This window comes from Centropristis striata, chromosome 3 (genome assembly GCF_030273125.1).
Source record: "Centropristis striata isolate RG_2023a ecotype Rhode Island chromosome 3, C.striata_1.0, whole genome shotgun sequence".
Classification (NCBI taxonomy): Eukaryota; Metazoa; Chordata; class Actinopteri; order Perciformes; family Serranidae; genus Centropristis; species Centropristis striata.
This window is the reverse complement of record NC_081519.1, coordinates 16,015,132-16,038,912: the sequence shown is the minus strand read 5'-3', so window position 1 is coordinate 16,038,912 and position 23,781 is coordinate 16,015,132. Positions and strand designations below refer to the sequence as shown.

The following is a 23,781-nucleotide window of genomic DNA, read 5'->3' as shown; positions in this document are numbered from 1 at the left end:
AATCAATTAAGCCCAAATCTGCTGTATGATTTAGGAAATACAGTGTAAGAAAAATGCATACAATATGGAAATAATACAGGAATTATTTTAATGCAGGGTTCCTCTGTAAGATGGGGCCTCAAGATAAGGTAATAATGCTGGTGCCTTGTGATTTAATTTAAAAAAGTGCTTTTGCTGAGCCCTCTCCTATCACCCATGACTGTCTACCTGTTCACGCAACAAACACCATCATCATGTCCATGGACAGCAATGTATTAATGCAGTTTCTTATCTTCTCTTTTAAGGTTTGGGGCCACAGGACTTTGCTCAGTTGGTTATCAAGACCTGACCTCAGTCTTAAGGACACAGTTTGCACACGCTAAAATGGGCTGAAGTTTGAATGTACTTATCATTTATGCAGTGGAACACGTATAAACTCCACACAACTACTTGCTTGCAGCCACAGCACCAAGTTTGACACTAATCAGGAGAAGAGTTAAGTGGTACAACTGGTCAACAAGTAATCAGCTAAATATAACAATGCAATAAATGAAACCTCTGCAGATAAACTTTAGGAGCAGCAGATGACAACTTAAGGAGACTCTGTGAAGTCCTGTTGGGAACACCTGCTGTGTCTCCTTTGAGGAATGATGAAGAAACTCCAAATCGTTAGCCTCATAGCATAATTGCCTAAGTCATTTTTTGGCCAAATTGTGATATCTGCCTAACTTTACTACATACAAACCAAACTACATTATTTATATGTAAGAGAAAAATTGCCTTAGTCAGGGCATATTCTGCCTAAGTCACTTTTATCTGTTATGAAATCGATGTGTTTATTTTTTATGCAAACTTGTTCACACTTCTATTTGAACTTACTGTTACAATATCAATTAAAAATACCAATGGGCTTACTAAAAATTGTGTTTTTTTTTGTTTCCCGAAAACGTTCAAATATGACTTAGGCAAATATGCTATGAGGCTAACGAAATAACAAACACCATCTGACTTTACTGGTATTGTTAGTGAGTGACTGGTTAGTTCTGAGTGGAGCTGTTATATTATGAAGTCTGTAGTACTGACAAAAAGACAGAAAATTCTTTGTTCTAACATAGGAAAGGATTTTTGGCTATGTCAGTACTTTATGTGTTATGACGGTTTTCAACTTCTCTTACCTGGAATCAGTGGTGGAAAGTTAACTGTACATTTACACAAGTCCTTAAATATTATTTTGAAACACTTGTAGTTCACTTGAGATTTTCAATTTTATGCTTGATTCTACTTCCTGTCGTGGCCTCAAGTAGGAGGCAGTCAGCTTTAAAGTAATCACATCGGTCAAATCAAAATGACTTTATCTATCCCAGAGGGTAAATTCAGTTAGTCTGGTAGAATCTCTGGTCTGATGGCTGTAGGAGCGAAGGATCTTTTGAATCTCTCCATCCTGCAACGGAGAGAGAGGAGCTGTCCACTGCTGTTTTTTTTCATCTCTGTGTGTGATGCTGCCTCCCAACAGACTGCAGCATAAAACAACACACTACCACCACAGACTGATAAAACATCTGCAGCATCGCTCTACACATGTCCAGAGATCTGAGCTTCCTTAAGAAAAAGAGGCGGTTCTGCCCCTTTTTTAGAGAGCGTCTGTGTTTAGGGACCAGTCCAAATTATTATCCAGGTATACACCTAGATACTTATAACTTGGCACCACCTCAGTGTCCACCCCACAGGTATTCACTGGCTGAAGGGGGGGGCTTGAATGTGGTGCAGCATGTCACCAAACAACTGGCAACCCATCAGAGGTCACAATGGTCATTTTAATTCATGCCCACTGTAATAACAATAAGAAATCCATTGCTTACACTAGGAAATACGTTTTTTATTTTTAATTCAGTTGCAAGATAACAAGAGGATTTTGTTTTTGTTTGACTATTTTGCTATTTTCATCAAGACAACGTGGCTTCTCTAAAGCAGGGTTTGTTGAATTTGCAAGTGTTATCTAATTCTTGGTGTCTTTTACAATAATCAATTTGATGCATTTAAACAACAGAAAAAACAATAGAAAAATCTAACACAATTATTATAATGCACCCAGTCTGTTCCACCATGATCTGATTATCTAAATGTTAAGACATGTGTTCAGGCCAAATCATCAAACGGTGCATCAGGAACTTCAGGTGCTCATATAAAGACGTTCACACATTCTGATTTAGCCGTATGAAATAATAAATCAATGTATGATGTATAATATAATAACAACAGCAACAACAATAATAATAATCCTACATACAATACCCAGTGTGACAAATAATATATCCATTCCCCAGCCCATGAATATATGTTATGAGTATGAAAAGCAAACAAACAATCAAAAACAAACTCATGCTGTCAGGCCATGACCTCCTCTAGAGCTCCGCCAGGCATGTGCGGGCCTCCATGAGGCGTTTAAATTGACCCTGCAAAGCAGTCCTCTTCATATCAAGGTCATAATCTTGGCACAGCAGTTTATACATATCTTTTTCTTCCTGAGTTACCTGCAGCATCTCCCTCTGCAGCTGGATGGCAGACTCCTGCAAGATGTGGTAGCGGATCACTAGTGGGATCTGGTAAGCCAGATTTTGGCTGGCAATCTGAAGGAGGAAAAATAAATTAAAAGTTTGACAGAAGAAGACAGTTTCTGAAAAACACACCCTCTGTCAAACCTTGCTGTTAATGCTTTTGATCATGAATGATCCCCCTGAATTAAAACTTACTTTGTAATATGATTTAATGTGCAACATAATTTCCTGAAGTGTTGCATGGTTATCCATGTTGCGCACAATATTCTTTCCTTTCAGTTTGTCTTCATCCTTCTCTCTCTTGCTCTCACTCAGACTGCTGCTGTAGGTCCTGTCCACAGAGGAAACAAGCAGCTCCATCTTGAACTGGGTTCTCAGCATGGATTGAGCGGTGGACAGCAGTTTTCTCATTATGTCTCCGATCTTTGCCTAGAAAATAAGATTTCAGTCAGTTAGTCTGAACAATGCCAAAAGAATTATGTAAATTTAAATTTGACAGCCAAAATAATGATGACGACTATCAAATCATGTGTCTACTATCAATCTCGAAGACTACTTTGGCTTTTTTCACAAGTTCAGGAAATCTAGTGAAGCTGCTTTCGGCCAGTTGTATGAACGCCTTCGTCACAGCATCTGAAAAAAATAGAAATAGTTTACAGCAGCTTGATCTCCACTGACCACTTAACTAGTGGCTACATGGTAAAAAAGAAACCTTGAGTAATAACAAAGCACTGTGTAAATAAATCATTAAATCATTTACCTCCTATTTCCTTGAGATTAATGACAGCTGGTTCTTCCAGCTGTCTGATCTGCTCCTTCACCATGACCTCAAAGGTCTTGTAGTTGATGAAGCCCGGCAGTTCTCTTCCACGGTACTTCTCCTCGTATTTCTCCACCTCCTTCTCAATCCTCTTGTTAACTGTAATACACAAACATATATTTCAGAGTCATGCTGATGGACAGCTGAAGACCAAAACAAAATGATACTCACACTTTTCTCCTGATCGGTCCAGGTGGGTGTTCCACTTCCCAAACTCTCTTCTGAGTGTAGAAAAGACATTGGGCTTGTCTCCACACTTGAGTTCCTCTCCTGTAGTCAGACTGATGGCATCCTGAGTGAATGCTGTCACTTTCTGCAACACACAGGACAAAGACATTTCACACATGGTGGTCAGCATTTGTCTTTGTACCAAGATAAATGTTAAGTAGAGTAAGGGAGCTCACATCAATGAGGAAGACTCGTCTCTCAGCTTCATCAGATGGAGGTTCACTGCCATATTTCTCCAACTCTGCCTGAGTCTCTTCTAGTTTCTCCTCTATCTGCTCTTCTATTCGAGGCAGTGATGTCTGAAAATCACACATTGGTTAAAAGACGAATCAGGTTGCAGAATTGGACCCAAATACAGACAGTGCATGCAAAATGGTATAGTCAGTCTGGAGATTTATATAAAGCTTACCAGCAGATGCAATGAGACAAATTTACCTCAATGTGATGCGACAGCTCATGTGTGAGTTTCTCAGCAAGTTTAGTAACAGTAGCATGGCCTTCATCATAGAGCGTCCTGCAGGGGGGAAAAATATAAATCAAAAGATTAAACGCTGCACAAGCTGTCAAACACTTAACCATATAAATATTTTTGTATATTTAACCAAAACACTGACTTACTGGAAATACACATGTTTTTTAAAGAAGGCTTTCTCTTTTTCTATCACTTCAGGAAAAGACACCTTCTTTTTGATCTCCTCCTGACCCCTGCACCTGACGATCATGTAGCCCTTCTTCAGGGGGATGACCTCGTTACGAACAACTGCAACGACTGTCTCTTCTGTTCCTTTGTCCACCAGGTCAGGCTTGGTCAAGATACCTGAGAGAGACAGAGACAGAGACAAAAATGCCTAAGAATAGAGAAGCCTACTTCAGAGTTGGGTGGTTCTTTCCCAGACCAGCTCTATTTACCCAGAGTCCTCTCTCCACCAAGATCCACCTCCTGTGCCATCTTCAAAGCCTCAGTGGTTGCTATGTCCACGTTGCATGGAACAACCACCAAGATGGTGGTTTTTTGTCTTGAAATGTACTTCCGGATTAGTGTCTTTATCTGAAAGTATTAATTCATATTGTAAATCAAGTTGTACATACATATGTTTTACAACTACATAATCATCATTGTGCTTACGTGTATAATAAGTAACAAGACTTAGTAAAACCTGTATGATCAATGTGCTGGATTGTGACCAGATTGCTACAGGGAAAGTCACAGGTGGTGTATATAATGTAAATTCCTGAATATTTAATGATTATCTGTAGTGGTCCCAGTAATATTTATTGTCATGTTCTGAATTAGCATTTCAATCCAATTCAATAAGGCTTTATTGACACCAATGTTAAAAAACAATACTGCCCAAGCACAAGTACAACTTTTTCCAAATATTTGGACAATACACAATAACAGTACGATATAAGAATAAATAAAACAAAATGGATACATTTCATAAAATATATGTGTGATCATTTCACATGATATTGCTAAGATAAGTTTGAGACAAATAATTTAGGATTGCTTTAATTTAACAAATTCAAGAATGTAATCATGCTACATCTTCCGGGGCCGTCACATGATGCCCTTGAGGTGTAAATTACTTTTTACCATTGACTTACATCTGCAAATAGACATCCATAAATCAGCTGACGCAATTTTTTTAAACATTACAATCTCAGCGAAATTACTTGTTTTACTATCAGAATGAGCATTTAACTGGAAGTAGCCAGCAGAAGTCTATAGTGCGCTTATTCTTTGGCCCCATAGATGCGGTCTCTTTATGTACGGTTAGACATAAAGTTGGAATAAAATATTTTTTACCCCTTACCATGAAATGATTGTGACAATGTGATTTATTCATGACAGATGAATAAGTGTTTATCTTCTCAAAACTTTATTAATCAATCTCTTCCAAACATATCACAATTAAGAGAGGATTGTGGCAAAATTATTCCAACTTTAAAGGAAACCATGTACATCAATGGGTTTACATCAAGGTTTGTTATTGTGGAAACAGCGTACAGTCCTTGTAGGTATGACTGTGTCTCTACAGAAGCTGATGTAATCAGTAAAGCAGTCAACCTGTCTGTCAATATCCATACTGTGCTCCTCTGTTTCCAGCAACACATCCCAGTCTGTACTTTCAAAGCAGTCCTGTAGAGCCTCAGTAGCCTCTGGTGTCCATTTCCTGACTGTGAGTTTAGTTACAAACCCTGTGTGTGGAGGCAGCCTCCAACTGTGGAAGATTTCCTGTGTTGTGCCGGTACCAAAAATAAAATGTCTAGCTGAACTTAATGACTACAGACCAGTAGCCCTCACTTCTCACATCATGAAGACCTCGGAGCGGCTGATTCTACGCCTGCTGAGAGTTGAGGTCAAAGACAAACTTGACCCCCCCGCTGTTTGCATACAAACAACACATGGGAGTGAACGATGCTGTCCTCTACATGCTTCACCATGCCCTTGCGCATCTGGAGGAAACTGGTGCTTATGTGAGAATCATGTTCTTTGATTTTTCAAGCGCATTCAACACCATCCAACCCAACTTACTCAAAAACAAGCTCACAGAGATGGGAGTGGATCTTTCCTTTATCTCCTGGATCACAGATTACCTGACAGGAAGACCACAGTATGTCAGGTTGGGGAACTGTGTTTCTGGGTCATTAATGAGCAGCACAGGGGCTCCACAAGGAACTGTTCCGGCTCCATTCCTGTTCACACTGTACACAGGGGACTTCAAATAAAACCTGCCACATCCAGAAGTACTCCGACGACACTGCTATTTTAGCCAGGTTGGACACACTGGAGGAGGTGGTGGAGAGATGACCTGTCAAGATGTTCGAGGCCATCCTGAAGTACCCGGATCATCCGCTACACAAAACCTTTATGGACCAAAAAAAAAACAGTGGACGGCTCCTCTCTCCCCATTGCAGGAAGGAGAGATTCAAAAGATCCTTCGCTCCTACAGCCATCAGGTTGTCTCATTCTTCAAGAGATTCTACCAGACTAACTGAATTTCCCCTCGGGGATGAATAAAGTAATTTAGATTTGATTTTGATTTGATTGATCACAGTTATGAAGATGCCTGCAGCAGTGGAGTACGACACAAAGTGAAGCAGGTTCACTGTTGTGACCTCTTCTTTAGGTTTCCTTTTTAACTGTGCCAAAGACTTAGGTCAAAGACTGTACCGATGCTCTGTACTGCACGTTTCCTCCATGTTTGGTGAAGAAAAAAAACAAGACTTTTATCCCCATCCATTGCCTCTATCACAGCTGAAAATCACAAATGATCCAAAGGAATTACTCAGTACATATTTATTTCATATTCTTTCCTAAGGCAGAAAGAAAATATTTACATTACCTAAAAAAATAAGCAAATTCTAAGAATATAATTAGTAATCAACACAAAAATGACTCTAAAATTCCCTTTGTCTTTCTGTGGATTTTATTAGGACCCGAGCACCAAAACAGGCCACAGAAATTGTTCATATGAAAACTAATTACAGTGTGTTTATGGACATTACACTACCTGCTCTCCAATGTTCTCTGGTTGTCCCTTTACAGCCACTCTGGTGATGCTGGGCAGGTCAATGAGCGTCAGGTCTGGAACATGAGCAGAGCAGATCTCCAGACTGATGAGTTCTTCACTGATGCTCAACCAGGACCTAGCTATTTTACCCAGAGCTGGAGAGAGAGGACATGATGTTTGATGATTACAGGGTGAAGTACTGATCACTGAAACCTAAAACATTCAGAAGCTCCATCAATGTTGGCTTTTTATAGTGACATTTAAGAATGTAGTATACTGTACCTTTTCTACATTTCTCCTCCACATCTGCAGGGCTCTCTATCTCTTCCTCAATGCCCTGGTAGCTTATCTTTCCATACCACTCCTCTCCTTCTTTCATTCTCTTCATCTTCAGTTCCAGAGGACATCTTGTCACAATGCCTAAACGAATACAGAGTGAATGACGAGAGAGGGGAAAGGTAAAATTCAGTGTACTTGGTAAAGGCAGTGAACTCTTAGATAACACTGATATCGTATTTATCATAGTGGGATACAACATCTTCAAAATGTGTTCTGGGCAAAACATTTTTTTAATTTGAGCCGTTGGGACATGTTGCAACAAGGTTTCACTCCCAACTCTTGACACCAATGCACAAGGCTTTCCATTAACTTGAATATAAACCTATCCAAGATTTAATATATCGCTTTTTATATACATTTTTTACAACAGAAGACACTGAATATAGGCAAAATGAATAAATAGGCTGAACAAAACAGAGAAATCCGCAAAGTAAAATTATGTTTACTGTTAATATTAGCCTACTATTGAATATTAAGACAGAAATGACAAGGAAAAACAGAAGAAAGACTGATTATTAATTATTAATATTAAATAAAATAATGAAAATGTATTTAGAATCTGTATGTAATTTTTTGTTTAAAATAACAACAGGGGGTCCCCCAAGAGGCTAACGCTATATGGGGGTCCTCGGCATGGCCGCTGGCCTTTCACAGGTCAGTCACAGGCAGCGTAAGTATCTGACAGGGTGGGATGAATAAATACGTTGGATGTTGGTGAGCAGTGAGCGAACCCTGCTCTCTCTTTCTTATTATTTAATAATAACGCCTATTGATTAATAAGCCTTGTGGCATTGTTGCTGCCTAAAGAGTTTTCTTGTAGTTGGCATAGTGACGTCATGTCCACGCCTCCTCCCGGCTTCTAGTTGGTAATTAGATTAGATTAGATTAGATTCAACTTTATTGTCATTGAACAGAGTACAAGTACTAGGACAACGAAATGTAGTTTAGCATCTAACCAGAAGTGCAGAGTAGTAAAGTGCAGGGTATTTACATATGAACACAGAGTATAAATATAGTGCAGGTATGTATTGAATATGCTATAGGATATATACAGTTATAGAAATATATACAGTAGAGATATGTACAGTAAGCAGCAGTGCAGGTAGATGAATGGATGGTAATAAATAAGGTCATGGTCATAAATAGTCAAAAATATTCATTAATGTGGGCAGATACAGGACAGTAGGTGGGTCACCTCTGTGTAGTGTTCAAGAGGGTGACAGCTGAGGGGAAAAAACTGTTCCTGAACCTGCTGGTTCTGGAGCGCAGGGAGCTGTAGCGCCTCCTGGAGGGGAGGAGGGTAAACAGTTTGTGTCCAGGGTGGGAGCTGTCCTTGGCAATGCTGCGTGCCCTCCGCAGACACCGCTTGGTGTGGACAGCTTCGATGGTGGGGAGTGGTGAACCGGTGATGCGCTGGGCAGTTTTTACCACCCTCTGCAGCGCCTTCCGGTCTGCGACGGAGCAGTTACCATACCAGACTGTGATGCAGCTGGTAAGGATGCTCTCAATGGTGCAGTGGTAAAAGTTCACCAGGATTTGAGGAGACAGATGGGCTTTCTTAATTTTCCTCAAAAAGAAGAGCCGCTGGTGAGCCTTCTTTATGAGGACGGAGGTGTTCAGAGCCCAGGAAAGATCATCGGAGAGGTGGACCCCCAGGAACTTGAAGCTGGAGACACGCTCGACCTCAGCTCCGTAGATCTGGATGGGAGTGTGTGTGCCTCTGTTGGTTCTCCTGAAGTCCACGATGATCTCCTTGGTCTTTTTGGTGTTTATGGCCAGGTTGTTGTTAGTGCACCAGGTCGCCAGGTGCTGGACCTCTTCCCTGTAGACTGTCTCATCGTTGTTGGTGATGAGACCGATCACAGTTGTGTCATCTGCGAACTTGGTGATGATGTTGGAGCCATGCACTGGTTTACAGTCGTGGGTGAAGAGGGAGTAGAGGAGAGGGCTCAGCACACAGCCCTGTGGGACACCAGTGTTCAGGGTGAGTGTGGAGGAGGTGTGGTTGTCTAACCTGACAGACTGAGGTCTGTTGGTCAGAAAGTCCAGAATCCAGTTGCAGAGAGAGGAGCTAATGCCGAGGTTGCACAGCTTGGTGATGAGACTGGAGGGGATGATGGTGTTGAATGCTGAACTAAAGTCAATGAACAGCATTCTCACATAGGTGTTTTTATTGTCCAGGTGGGAGAGGGCGGAGTGAAGTGCAATGGAGACGGCGTCATCAGTACTCCTATTCTGGCGGTAGGCGAACTGGAAAGGGTCCAGGGTGGGTGGTAGGCTGGTTTTGAGGTGAGCCAGGATCAGTCTCTCGAAGCACTTTGTGATGGTGGGGGTTAGTGCAACGGGGCGGAAGTCGTTGTGGTTAGTAGCAGCTGAGTGTTTCGGCACAGGCACGATGGATGTGGTCTTGAAGCACGTGGGGACGACTGCTTGGGCCAGGGACAGGTTGAAGATGTTGGTCAGGACGTCGGTCAGCTGTCCAGCACAGGCCCTGAGCACACGTCCGGGGATGCCATCTGGGCCAGCAGCCTTACGTTCGTTGGTCCTGCTCAGTGCAGCACACACATCAGCGGGGGAGAGTGTGAGTGGTTGGTGGTCTGCAGGGAGCACAGCCTTGATGGCTGCCTCCTTGTTCTCCCTGTCAAAACGAGCATAGAAGTTGTTAAGTTCGTTTGACAGGGAGACACCGTCTGTTTGTGGGGTGGTGTTGGTGGTTTTGTAGTCTGTAATGGCCTGGATGCCTTGCCACATGCGCCGGGGGTCGGAATTGGTGAAGTGCTCCTCGATCCGTAGCTTGTAGCTGTGCTTGGCCTTCTTAATGCCCCTCTTCAAGTTGGCTCTGGATGCGCTGTAGGCCTGATCATCACCAGATCTAAAAGCAGTGTCACGTGCCTTCAGCAGGAGGCGGACCTCCCGGTTCATCCATGGCTTCTGGTTGGGGAATGTTGTTATTAGTTTTTGGGTGGTGACACTGTCTATGTTGGTGCTTATAAAGTCCAGAACAGAAGAAGCATAGATGTTAATGTCCGTGTGTGAGTCCAGGGTGGCCTGAGTGGCAAAAACACTCCAGTCCGTTTTCTGGAAACGCTGCTGAAGTGTCGAGTCTGCTCCCTCTGGCCACACTTTAACAGTCTTTACAGCGGGCTTCACACGTTTGATGAGTGGAGTGTATTTGGGAAGAAGAAACAAAGAGAGGTGATCAGATTGTCCGAGGTGGGGGAGGGGGGTGGCTTTGTAAGCCTCAGCCATGTTGGTGTAGACATGGTCCAGGGTTTTGTCTCCTCTGGTGGGGCAGGAGACGTGCTGGTGGAATTTGGGGAGTACAGTCTTCAGGCTGGTGTGATTGAAATCACCAGCAACAATAAAGGCTGCCTCAGGATGCAGAGTTTGCTGTTTGCTAATGGCAGCATGCAGTTCTTTCATGGCATGTTTGGCATTAGCATCTGGGGGGATGTAGGCTGCAGTCACAACAGTGGATGTAAACTCTCTGGGTAGATAGAAGGGTCTACACTTAGCCATGAGACACTCTAGGTTAGCAGAGCAATGACTCTCAATAGTAGCAGTGTCCGTGCACCAAGCTTTGTTTACATAAATGCACAGTCCCCCACCTTTGGTCTTGCCGGAGTCATCAGCCGTTCTGTCCGCCCGGAGTACGCAGCGCCCCGATAGCTCAATCGCGCTATCGGGGACGCCACTGTTGAGCCATGTCTCGGTGAAGATCATGATGTTACAGTCCTTAATCCAGTTGTGGGAGATGATCCGCAGCCGCAGCTCATCCATCTTGTTTGACAGAGACCGGACATTGGCGAGGAAAATGCTGGGTAGTGACAGCCGATGAGGAGTTAGACTTAGCTTAGCCCTTAGCCCTCCTCTCTTCCCCCGCCTTTGTTTACGGTCTCGACGCCGCCTGCGAGCGCTTCCGGTCGGCGAATCTGGGTTGGTAGCCTCCGATGATTTGGCGACCTCCGGTATGAGCCGAAGATCGCCGAAAAAAGTGTGCACATTATGAGCACGAATGTCCAGGAGCTCTTGTTGGCTATAGGTGATATGTGCAATACTGTTCTGAGTGAACAGACTTGAAACAAAAAGACAGAATACTACTGATTTGCAGAATCTGGAGAGACACTGAGCCTCGCGTTGTACTCGCGCCGCCGCCATAATGGAGTTGTGCTCACAGGAATGAAAACCTGCATTATAAAAACAGACTTGCCTTAATGACTGTAGCTTTACATAATGCCATACTGACTGACTGTTTACTCTAATAAATGTTCTTTTAATTTTTTTTATTGTATTTTTGCTATTTTCCCCTTAATTCGGCCACTGGCGCTTAACCGTCATCCTATATTTTGTGTAGGCAACACACAACCTTAAATGTTGTCCATCTGTCATTGTAGCCATTATGGAGTTAGCTGATAGTCTCAGTGACTGTAGCTTACCACTTCCTCTTGGCAGAGCCACCCCTGACAGCGCCTCCAGCACGGAGCTCTTCCCCGAGCTTTGGTCTCCGATGACGGCGATAGCAGGCAGCGCCAGGTCCTTCTCTACTCCCAGAGAGCGGAGAGAGTCAATGAGGTCAATGCAGGGACGCACCTTCTCCTCATACTGTTGGTTCAGAGTGCTCATGATGACTACTGTAAATTAATTTTCTTTAATAAAAAATAAAAAACCTAGTTAAAAGTCCTTTTCTCTGAAATGAGTTTTGTTCGTTACGAGTCAAGCAGCTGCTCGGATGTAGAAACGTGTGTGGCAGCTGTGGAAACGTCAGGGATGCAACCGAAAGTTAGGTTTCGTTTCCTTAACTTTCATTTACCGAGCAAAGAGTCTTCTTCTGAGGAAATGAACACCTATAGTCAGGGCCGGTTCTAGCCCATTGGCTGCCCTAGGCGATATTGAGATTTTGCGCCCCCCCCCCCCCGAACCACATCCATTCCATGTATTCATTCTGATATAGGTACACTATGTTATATGTATTATGCTGTACACTAATATTTGATACATGAACTACAAGCAAGGTAATGGTCTCAGAACATTTTTATTTTTAGAAACTTTGGAACTTTACCAACAACAACTGAATTGAAAATACGAATAAATAAATAAATGAGAAAACACAGATCTTCATCAAATTAAGAATTGCAAAGACTGAAAATAAATAAAATGTAGACATACAAATGCAATAAAAATAAACATAAAAATGAAATTTAAATGTATTTATATTTGATTCATGAACTACATACAGGCAATATAATGGTCTCAACATTTTAATTTTTAGAAACTTTGGAACTTTACCAACAACAACTGAATTGAAAATAAGAATAAATAAATGAGAAAACACAGATCTGTTGATTGTAAAGACTTTTTAAAAAATGTTTCGTTAATCAATGTTGTGAAAACAAAGATGTATGGTTAAGGGCGCCACAAGGGGCGCCCCCTGCCAATTTGGCGCCCTAGGCAGCCGCCTTGGTGGCCTGTAGGAATAACCGGCCCTGCTTATAGTAACACCTCTTATAATAATTACAATAATCAAGCAGTAGCCTGACAGGTGGCCAGGTAAGATTCTGCTGCATTTGCTAGATGTAGGCTACATACTTCCTGTGTAGTGTAGTGTCATTTAAACTGCCCCAGTCTCCTGTAATATCCACAGTATCACCTTGTGACATTCTGATGTTGTTCATTTTCACAAAGTCGAATATCAAACTTATCCTCTCCCTCTTCATTCCAGCCAGGGCTGGATGAGCCTGGGAATTCTCGGGGCAACAATGGGCTGTGTGGATTATTAGGTTTTAATAAATCAATTAAGCCCAAATATGCTGTATGGTTGGTAAAATACATAGTGTAAGAAAAATGCATACAATATGAAAATAATACAGGAATTATTTTTAGGGCAGGGTTCCTCTTTTAGATGGGGCCTCAAGATAAGGTAATAATGCTGGTGCCTCGTGATTTAATATTAAAATGTGCTTTGGAGGTAAGACAAAGTGTCCTTCAATTCATTATATTATTAGGGCCTCGGGGCAATCGCACCGAGCACTGGTCCCATACAGCAATAGCTGCAGGGACCAGTGCTCGGGGCAAAGCCCCGAGCACTACTGTTATACTGTACTGTTATACTGTATACTGTTATACTGTGTTATACTGTTATACTGTGGATTTCTTATGAAAATTTGTCTTCTCACTCACAATCCTCTGGTAAAGCTGTCAGAGTTATAATTTGGGCGTACGACGCAAAGATGCGCCACCAAAACCACCAACAGCCTCATTGGGTCCCATATTAAAAACGCAGGAAGATTTCGGAAAAAGTGAGATTTAACTGTTTTTTTAGATCGCTCTAACAAAGCTATTTTTTCATTTTTCTTAAAAAAAAAATATATGTAGAGGTTCAGGAAGAACTCAGGACGCTCAAAGTGAAGTCGGATCAATGATAGGTATTACGGTTTTGCCAAAAATGCTTTCTGTTCGAGGCCAGAAATTTCACTCTGCCCACCTCTGGCTGCTTTCACTCTGCCAGAAGATTCCACAGCTGTTAATTCCGTTGATTGCTCTGCTCTGATTGGTCGACCCAACGCTTTGATGTTTTGATGTGATTACAGTTAAAGATACACGCACGCACACACACACACACACACTGGTCATTTAATGTAATAACAGTTAAAGATACACGCACGCACACACACACCGGTCATTTAATGTAATATCAGTTAAAGATACACGCACGCACACACACACTGGTCATTTAATGTAATATCAGTTAAAGATACACGCACGCACACACACACACTGGTCATTTAATGTAATAACAGTTAAAGATACACGCACGCACACACACACTGGTCATTTAATGTAATAACAGTTAAAGATACACGCACACACACACACACACACACACATACACATATGCGCACTCCTCCAGATACAAATGTTTCACACACACACATTTTGAGGTTAAAGGGCATAGGTTGCTGTATAAATAAATACTTGAAAAGGAATAGTATCATAACATTACTAGTATTAATTGTTTGAAATCTCTGAAGAATCTCATCATAGTGTACACACACCGGCAGTAGCCGCCGTGGCCCTTTCAAAATTTCCCCCAGAGGAAATTTTCTAGTTATTATTATTATATTACAAATTATTTACTACATGGTGAATTAGGAGCTCCTTTTTCTTGGACTTCATTTCTGCCTTAAAAACTGTAATTCCCAACAGACTAGTGTCTAAACTCCTGTTCCTGAACACTACCATTTGCTACTGGACCCTGGAATTCCTGACTGAGCGTCCCCAAGCTGTCAAGTTCATCAAGCATACATCCTCCACCTTTACTCAGTAATCAAGACCTGACTTCAGTCTTAAGGACTCAGTTTGTACACTCTAAAATAGGCTGATGTTTAAATGTATTTCATATAATTTATGCATTTTGCACAACTTCTTGCTTGCATGCACAGCAGCAAGTTCCACACTAATCAGGAGAACAATTAACTGGTACAACTGGTCACGAGTTATCGGCTGAAATATCTCAATGCACCATTTATTTATGTACTTAATGTGTTGTCACATTAAAGCCTTAAATATCATTTTGAAGCACTTGTAGTTCACTTGAGACTTGAGATTTTCCATTGTATGCTTTATTCTACTTCCTTCCTCAAGCAGGAGGTTGTCAGCTTTAAAGTAATGTGGCGCAGCATGTCACCAAACAACTGGCAACCCATCAGAGCTGCCACACAAAACATGGTCTTCTGTGGGCACCAGTACAGTTAACCACACGCACTGGCCTGATAGATCGCTAGGAATACAACTGAATGAAAAATACAAAGGTTCATGCCCACTCTAATTACAATAACATTGCTGTCAAAAGGAAAAAAATGTTTTATTTTTAATTCAGTTGCAAGATAACAAGAGCTTTTTTTCTTTCTATTATTATTATTATTATTCTTTTTTTTTTTTTTTATCCCACGATTTTGTAACCCATTTTATTTATCACCCAGTTTGTCCTATCTATCTTGATCCTGAGCGCTACCTCGTCCCTGTCGGTCTGGGGAGAGCCCTGAACTGAGCACATGCGATACATGTGGAGTTGCGGACCGCTTCTTGACACCTGATGGGGAGATTCCCCAGTGGGACGTAGCACGTTGGAGGATTATTCCCACCCGTTCCTCCCCCCCCCCCCCCCATTGATCCTGCAAAGCAGTCCTCTGTATGCCAAAGTCATAATCTTCCTCCAGCAGGTAATACATATCTTGTGCTTGCTGAGTTACCTGCAGCATCTCCTTCTGCAGCTGGATGGCAGACTCCTGCAAGATGTGGTAGCGGATCACTAGTGGGATCTGGTAAGCCAGATGTTGGCTGGCAATCTGAAGGAAGAAAAATAAATCAAAAGTTTGACAGAAGAGGACAAAGAGTTTCTGAAAAACACACCCTCTGTCAAACCTTGCCGTTAATGCTTTTGATCATTAATGATTGCCCTGAATTAAAACTTACTTTGTAATATGATTTAATGTGCAACATAATTTCCTGAAGTGTTGTATGATTATCCACGTGGTGCACAATATTCTTTCCTTTCAGTTTGTCTTCATCCTCCTCTCTCTTGCTCTCACTCAAACTGCTGCTGTAGGTCCTGTCCACAGAGGAAACAAGCAGCTCCATCTTGAACTGGGTTCTCAGCATGGATTCAGCAGTGGGCAGCAGTTTTCTCATTATGTCTTCAATCTTTGCCTGGAAAATAAGATTTCAGTCAGTCTGAACAATGCCAAAAGAATAATGTCTTATTTAAATTTGACAGCCAAAATAATGACGATGACTATCCAATCATAAGAGTGTCACTATCAAATTCGTAGACTACCTTGGCTTTTTTCACAAGGTTAGGAAATCCACTGAAGCTGCTTTCAGCCAGTTGTTAAACGCCTTCCTCACAGCATCTAGGGAAAAAATGGAAATAAGATACAGAAGCTTGTTTTCCACTTCACTGGCGTTTACATGGTAAAAAAATAAATACAACTGGAATAATAAATAAAAACACATTCAGGGTCCGCCGACCTGTGGGCCCACCCCCCGCAGAGTAGGGCATAGGGGTCGGGTGCAGTGGGAGTCGGGCAGCAGGCGAAGGTGGGTACCTGGGCGTGCTGACCCCCGGGTCCAGCGGCTAGCTCTGGGGACGTGGAACATCACCTCGCTGGCGGGAAAGGAGCCCGAGCTTGTGCGGGAGGTGGAGCGTTATCAGCTAGAAATAGTTGGGCTCACCTCCACACATAGCGTGGGCTCTGGAACCAAACTCCTGGAGAGAGGCTGGACTCTCTCCTTTTCCGGAGTTGCCCAGGGTGAGAGGCGCCGGGCGGGTGTGGGGATACTCACAAGCCCCCGGCTGAGCGCCGCTGTGTTGGAGTTCTCCCCGAGGAACGAGAGGGTCGTCTCCTTGCGGCTGCAAGTCGCGAGGAGAAGGTCTATGACTGTTGTTTGTGCCTATGCACCGAACAGCAGTTCGGAGTACCCGGCCTTCTTGGAGTCTCTGGGTGGTGTCCTGGAAGGGGTACCGCCTGGAGACTCTGTAGTTCTTCTGGGAGACTTCAACGCTCACGTGGGCAACGATGACGGTACCTGGAGGGGGGTGATTGGGAGGAACGGCCTGCCCGATCTGAACCCGAGCGGTGTTTTGTTATTGGACTTCTGTGCTAGTCACGGATTGTCCATAACAAACACCATGTTCGAACATAGGGTTGCTCATAAGTGTACCTGGTACCAGAGCACTCTAGGCCAAAGATCGATGATTGATTTCATTATCGTATCGTCAGATCTGCGGCCGCATGTTCTGGACACTCGGGTGAAGAGAGGAGCAGAGCTGTCAACTGATCACCACCTGGTGGTGAGTTGGATCAGGTGGTGGGGGAGGATGCTGGACAGACCTGGCAAACCCAAACGTGTAGTGAGGGTGAACTGGGAACGTCTAGCGGAGGCCCCTGTCCGCAGGGTCTTCAACTCACGCCTCTGGAAGAATTTCTCCAACATCCCGGGTGAGGTTGGGGACATGGAGTCCGAATGGGCCATGTTCAAAGCCTCAATTGTTGATGCGGCTGGTAGGAGCTGTGGCCTGAAGGCCGTCGGTGCTTGTCGTGGCGGCAACCCAAGAACCCGCTGGTGGACACCAGCGGTGAGGGAGGCCGTCAAGCTGAAGAAGGAGGCCTTTCGGTCTTGGCTGGCCGAGGGGTCTCTGGAATCAGCAGACAGGTACCGTTCGGCCAGAAGGGCTGCAGCTGCGGCAGTCGCGGAAGCAAAAACTCGGGTATGGGAGGAATTCGGGGAGGCCATGGAGGAGGACTTTCGGTCAGCCTCAAAGAGGTTCTGGAAAACCGTGGGGCGGCTCAGGAAGGGAAAGCAGGGCTTGGCCCAAGCTGTGTTCAGCGGGGGCAGAGACCTGCTGACCCGACCTGTGGATGTCGTCGGACGGTGGAAAGAACACTTTGAGGAACTCCTTAATCCAGCCAACACGTCCTCTGTAGAGGAGGCAGAGTCTGAAGACTCAGGGGAAGACTCACCAGTAACCCTGGCAGAGGTCGCCGAGGTAGTCAAAAAGCTACCCAGCGGCAAGGCGCCAGGGTTGGATGAGATTCGCCCTGAGATGCTGAAGGCTCTGGACACTGTTGGGCTGTCATGGTTGACACGCCTCTTCAGTGTCGCGTGGAGGTCTGGGACAGTGCCAGTGGAGTGGCAGACTGGGGTGGTGGTTCCCATTTTCAAAAAGGGGGACCGGAGGGTGTGTTCCAATTACCGTGGAATCACACTCCTCAGCCTCCCCGGAAAAGTCTACTCCAGGGTGCTGGAAAGGAGGCTCCGGCCGATTGTCGAACCTCGGATTCAGGAGGAACAATGCGGCTTCCGTCCTGGCCGTGGAACAACGGACCAGCTCTTTACCCTTGCGAGACTTCTGGAGGGGGCATGGGAGTTTGCCCATCCAGTCTACATGTGTTTTGTGGACTTGGAGAAGGCCTACGACCGTGTCCCTCGGAGAGTGTTGTGGGGGGTACTGCGGGAATATGGGGCACCGGGCTCGTTGCTACGAGCTATCCGGTCCCTATATAACCAAAGTGAGAGCTGTGTCCGCATACTCGGCACAACGTCAAACACGTTCCCAGTGGGTGTTGGCCTCCGCCAGGGTTGCCCCTTGTCTCCGATTCTGTTTGTGGTTTTCATGGACAGGATCTCAAGGCGCAGCCAGGGGGAGGAAGGGATTCGGTTTGGTGACCTAAGAATTGCATCTCTGCTTTTTGCAGATGATGTGGTTCTTTTGGCTTCATCAAGCCGGGACCTCCAGCACTCGTTGGGGCGGTTTGCAGCCGAGTGCGAAGCGGTTGGGATGAGAGTTAGCACCTCCAAGTCTGAGGCCATGGTTCTCTGCCGGAAAACGGTGGACTGCCCCCTCTGGGTGGGGAGAGAGGTACTGCCTCAAGCGAAGGAGTTCAAGTATCTCGGGGTCTTGTTCACGAGTGAGGGTAGAACGGAGCGTGAGATGGACAGGCGGTTTGGTGCATCGCCAGCAGTGATGCGGGCGTTGTACCGGACCGTCGTAGTGAAGAAGGAGCTGAGCCGGAAGGCAAAGCTCTCGATTTACCGGTCCATCTACGTTCCAACCCTCACCTATGGTCACGAACTTTGGGTAGTGACCGAAAGAGCAAGATCGCGGATACAAGTGGCTGAAATGAGCTTCCTCCGTAGGGTGGCTGGGCTCATCCTTAGAGATAGATCGTTAGAGGTGTTCCGGGCACGTCCAACTGGTAGGAGGCCCCGGGGAAGACCCAGAACACGGTGGAGGGATTATATCTCTCACCTGGCCTGGGAACGCCTCGGGGTCCAGGAGGAGCTGGACGTTGTGGCTGGGGAGAGGGACGTCTGGAATGCCCTGCTTAGCCTGCTGCCCCCGCGACCCGGCCCCGGATAAGCGGAAGAAAATGGATGGATGGATGGACATTACTGGGTAAATAAATTATTCAACCATTTACCTCCTATATCTTTAAGTTTCTTGACAGCTGGTTCTTCCAGCTGTTTGAGCCGATCCTTCACCATGACCTCAAAGGTCTTGTAGTTGATGTAGCCCGGCAGTTCTCTTCCACGGTACTTCTCCTCGTATTTCTCCACCTCCTTCTCAATCCTCTTGTTAACTGCAAAACACAAACATATATTTCAGAGTCCTGCTGATGGACAGCTGTAGATCAGATCAAAATGATACACACAGTTTTCTCCTGATCGGTCCAGGTGGGTGTTCCACTTCCCAAACTCTCTTCTGAGTGTTGAAAAGACATTGAGCTTGTCTCGACACTTGAGTTCCTCTCCTGTAGTCAGACTGAAGGCATCCTGAGTGAATGCTGTCACTTTCTGCAACACACACAGGTCAAAGACATTTCACACATGGTGGTAAACATTTATCTTTGTAGCAAATATATGTTATGTAGAGACGGAGCTCACTTCAATGAGGAAGACTCGTCTCTCAGCTTCATCAGATGGAGGTTCACTGCCATATTCATCCAACTCTGCCTGAGTCTCTTCTAGTTTCTCCTCTATCTGCTCTTCTATTCGAGGCAGAGATCTCTGAAAATCACACATCGGTCAAAACACGACTCACGTGCAGGATTGGGCCCAAACACAGACAATGCATGTAGAGTGGTAGAGTTCAATAATCTTTTGTTCAAGCAAGAGTGTATTAGGCTTACTAGCAGATGCAATGAGACAAATTTACCTCCATGTGATGCGACAGCTCATGTGTGAGTTTCTCAGCGAGTTTAGTAACAGTAGCATGGCCTTCATCATAGAGCGTCCTGCATGGGGGAAAAATCAAATTAAAATAGAGTACATGCTGCACAAGCTGTCAAACACTTTACCACATACATATTTTGTATACTTAACCAAAAACACTGACATACTGGAAATACACATGATCTTTAAAGAAGGCTTTCTCTCTTTCTATCACTTCAGAGAGAGACACCCCCTCTGTGATCTCCTCCTGACTCCTGCACCTGACGATCATGTATCCCTTCTTCAGGGGGATGACCTCGTTATGGACAACTGCAACCACTGTCTCTTCTGTCCCTTTGTCCACCAGGTCAGGCTTGGTCAAGATACCTGAGAGAGAGAGAGAGAGAGAGAGAGAGAGAGAGAGAAAAATCCTAAGAATAGAGTAACCTTCTTAAGAGTTGGGTGGCTCTTTTCCAGACCAGGTCTATTTACCCAGAGTCCTCTCTCCATCAGGATCCACCTCCTGTGCCATCTTCAAAGCCTCAGTGGTTGCTATGTCCACGTTGCATTGAAACAACCACCAAGATGATGATTTCTTTTCTTGTGATGTACTTCTGGATCAGTCTCTTTATCTGAAAGTATTAATTCATATCATACATCAAGTTATATGTTGTACAACTTCAGAATCACCTTTCTTTTTAAGTGTATAATGAGTACCTAATAAAACCTGTAAGATCAATGTGCTGGATTATGACCAGATTGTTACAGTTATAGTCACAATTGGAGTCTAATATAAATTCCTGGATATTAAATTTTTCTTTTTCGTGGTCCCAGTAATATTTTTCGTTGCATTCTGAGGTAGCATTTCACATGATTTTGATAAGATAAGTTTGAAACAAATAATTGAGGATAATTGTATTCATGCTACATCATCTGGGACTGTCACAGGATGCCATTGAGCCTAAAATGACTTTTTGCCATAGACATACATCCGAAAAAAGAGATGTAAGTAAATCAGCTGACACAATGTTTTTTAGTATCAGAATGAACGCTTAACCCCAAGTAGCTAGCAGAAGTCTCAAGTGCTCTTGTTCTTTGGCCCCATAGATGCATAATATCCATTGCAGGATTGGGTAATTTTATACATGTTAGCTAAGGCAGCAACTTTTTTACAGTTATGAATATGCCTACAGCAGTAGGCATATTGAGTACTAGTGAGTACTACACAAAGTCAAGCAAGATCCCTTTTCTTTCTGTGGATTTTATTTGCACCCGAGCACCAAAAAAGGCCACAGAAATTGTCCCTATTAAAGCTAATTACGTTGTGCATTGGGGACAATACACTACCTGCTCTCCAATGTTATCTGGTTGTCCCTTTACAGCCACTTTGGTGATGCTGGGCAGGTCAATGAGTCTCAGGTTTGGAACGTCAGGAGAACTGATCTCCAGACTGATGAGGTCTTCACTGACCCCAGCTATTTCATCCTGAGCTGGAGAGAGAGGAGATGATGTTGATGTTGATTACAGGATGAATTGCTGATCACTGAAACCTTTCAGAACATTCAGAAGCTCCATCAATGTTGGTTTTTGATAGTGACATTTAAGATAATCTTTCCCTCCACATCTGCAGGGTCCTCTATCACTTCCTCACAGTAGTGGTTGTTTATCTTTCCATACCACTCCTCTCCTTCTTTCCTTCTCTTCATCTTCAGTTCCAGAGGACATCTTGTCACAACGCCTAAACGAATATAGAGTGAATGACAAGAGAGGGGAAAGGTCAAATTCAATGTATTTGGTAAAGGCAGTGGGCTCTTAGATAACACTGATATCGTATTTATAAGTGGGATATAACATTTTTTTAACGTGTTCTGGGCTAAACATTTTTAAATTTTGAGCCATTGTGACATTAACACAATGGCTCAAAATGTAGTCCAGTTTCACTCCCAACTATTCAGATACCAATGCTTCGCCAAGTCTTGTGACATATGGATCTAGAACAGTGACAGTGCCTTTTTAGTGACACCGATGCATAGTGTGTGTATGAGACGCACTAGGCTTTCCAATACAAACCTACCCAAGATTTAATGAATACAATACAAAGAGCGCAAAGGTCCACTCAGGTTGGGCAGGAGGGGCAGTGTTTGGGTCAAACAAACTCCAGACGTTGAAACAGTGCTACATAATAACGTATGCTAAAAACTCAGACCCTAGATGTTACTCTGCCGGCTCCAATGACAACAAATGCACATGGCCAGCAGTAGAAAGGGGAGGGGTGCCGTCAGTGAGTCTTTTTTTACTACAGTGTTCTGAAATATACACCACAAGGCTGTAGGGAGAGCACTGGGAGCTCCAAACTACCAAGTAGGTCTGTAAGTTAACTGTTTCTTGCCAACACAGAAGTTCTATTATTTATTTTTGAAAAGCCACAATGCATGAAACAAGAACAGTAGCAGGAAACACTACTACACATATTCAGTGTGTCGCATAATGCCGAAATAAACCAGGAAGCCAGAAAATGTTTCTGCCGTTTGTGCTGCTTTTGGGTCCAGTATCAAGCTCTTCTTAATACATCCATGGATGTCATGCTACACCTTTTTATAACCTGCTGTCTTTCACTGGTAATTAAATAACAAAATGAGACAAAAGATTCTTAAAGAGATTGAGAAATCGTTTGTTCCTGTAATTCCCTTATTGTACAGATAAGCTGTAAACAGTAATATCACATTTCAATAACTTTGCAAAGGCTGCAATTATTTTTAATTATTATTTATTTTTGTACCCTATTGATTTATTTGCCTTATGGCATTCATGCTGCCTGACATTTTTTGTGATAGCATACAATTTAGCATGGTGCCCTCATTTGCACCATGCAGGTTTTTCATATTTCCGGCTCCCAGTTGGTAATTGAGTTGTGCTCACAGTAATGAAAAATAACATTATAAAACCTGACATTCCATGTCTCCGCTGTGAAGCTGCCTGACCTGTTTGACGCCTGCTACTCTCCTGCCACTGAGGTCAAGAAATCCAGTACCTGGTCACTTTGTTCTGCTTGCTTCTGGATGTCACGCCGTGTTCCTGTTTACTCACCTGCTTCATCAGTGGCTACGCCCCGGCTTCTCACAGTACGGCAGCCACTATGTGAACTTTTGTGTGTGCATGCCCATGTAACCGGCTTGTTCCTCGTTTCTGTGTTTTCCGATTCCTTACAAAATCCACAGACTTAAGCCTGCTTCACTGTTTTGAACTGTACTGCCACATACCTGTTGCTGAATTTCTTGCTGCTGCCAAGAATAAAAGCCATTATGAACTACTCCTACTGTGCTGAAATTGGGTAGATAGATAGATAGATAGATAGATAGATAGATAGATAGATAGATACATACATACATACATACATACATACATACATACATACATAGGTATTTGTCTCAGTGACTGTAGCTTACCACTTCCTCTTGGCAGAGCCACCCCTGACAGCGCCTCCAGCACGGAGCTCTTCCCCGAGCTTTGGTCTCCGATGACGGCGATAGCAGGCAGCGCCAGGTCCTTCTCTACTCCCAGAGAGCGGAGAGTCAATGAGGTCAATGCAGGGACGCACCTTCTCCTCATACTGTTGGTTCAGATTGCTCAT

The 23,781-nt window shown here is 43.8% G+C and overlaps 1 protein-coding gene and 1 pseudogene across 1 annotated transcript; both read right to left on the bottom strand.

Annotated features, from left to right (window-relative positions):
• Window positions 1-1,908: 1,908 nt before the first annotated feature.
• On the bottom strand, window positions 1,909-12,192 carry LOC131966452 (interferon-induced GTP-binding protein Mx-like). The gene is made up of 12 exons (XM_059328577.1): window positions 11,876-12,192; window positions 7,383-7,520; window positions 7,101-7,255; window positions 4,492-4,630; window positions 4,201-4,399; window positions 4,018-4,096; window positions 3,759-3,881; window positions 3,526-3,667; window positions 3,295-3,453; window positions 3,091-3,167; window positions 2,730-2,963; window positions 1,909-2,606 (listed from the first exon to the last, which is right to left on the bottom strand). Exons 1-12 carry the CDS (start codon window positions 12,060-12,062, stop codon window positions 2,382-2,384), a joined length of 1,857 nt encoding a protein of 618 aa, XP_059184560.1. The 5' UTR covers window positions 12,063-12,192; the 3' UTR covers window positions 1,909-2,381.
• Window positions 12,193-15,424: 3,232 nt separating this feature from the next.
• LOC131962588 (interferon-induced GTP-binding protein Mx-like) lies at window positions 15,425-23,781 on the bottom strand (annotated as a pseudogene).

Excerpts from the sequence above, each read along its gene's own strand:
- LOC131966452 (XM_059328577.1), bottom strand. The coding sequence starts at position 12,062 with ATGAGCACTCTGAACCAACAGTATGAGGAGAAGGTGCGTCCCTGCATT. Across the intron at positions 4,400-4,491 it reads TGGTGGAGAGAGGACTCTGG|GTATCTTGACCAAGCCTGAC; the intron begins GTAAATAGAGCT and ends TGTCTCTCTCAG. Across the intron at positions 2,964-3,090 it reads AACTTGTGAAAAAAGCCAAA|GCAAAGATCGGAGACATAAT; the intron begins GTAGTCTTCGAG and ends CTTATTTTCTAG.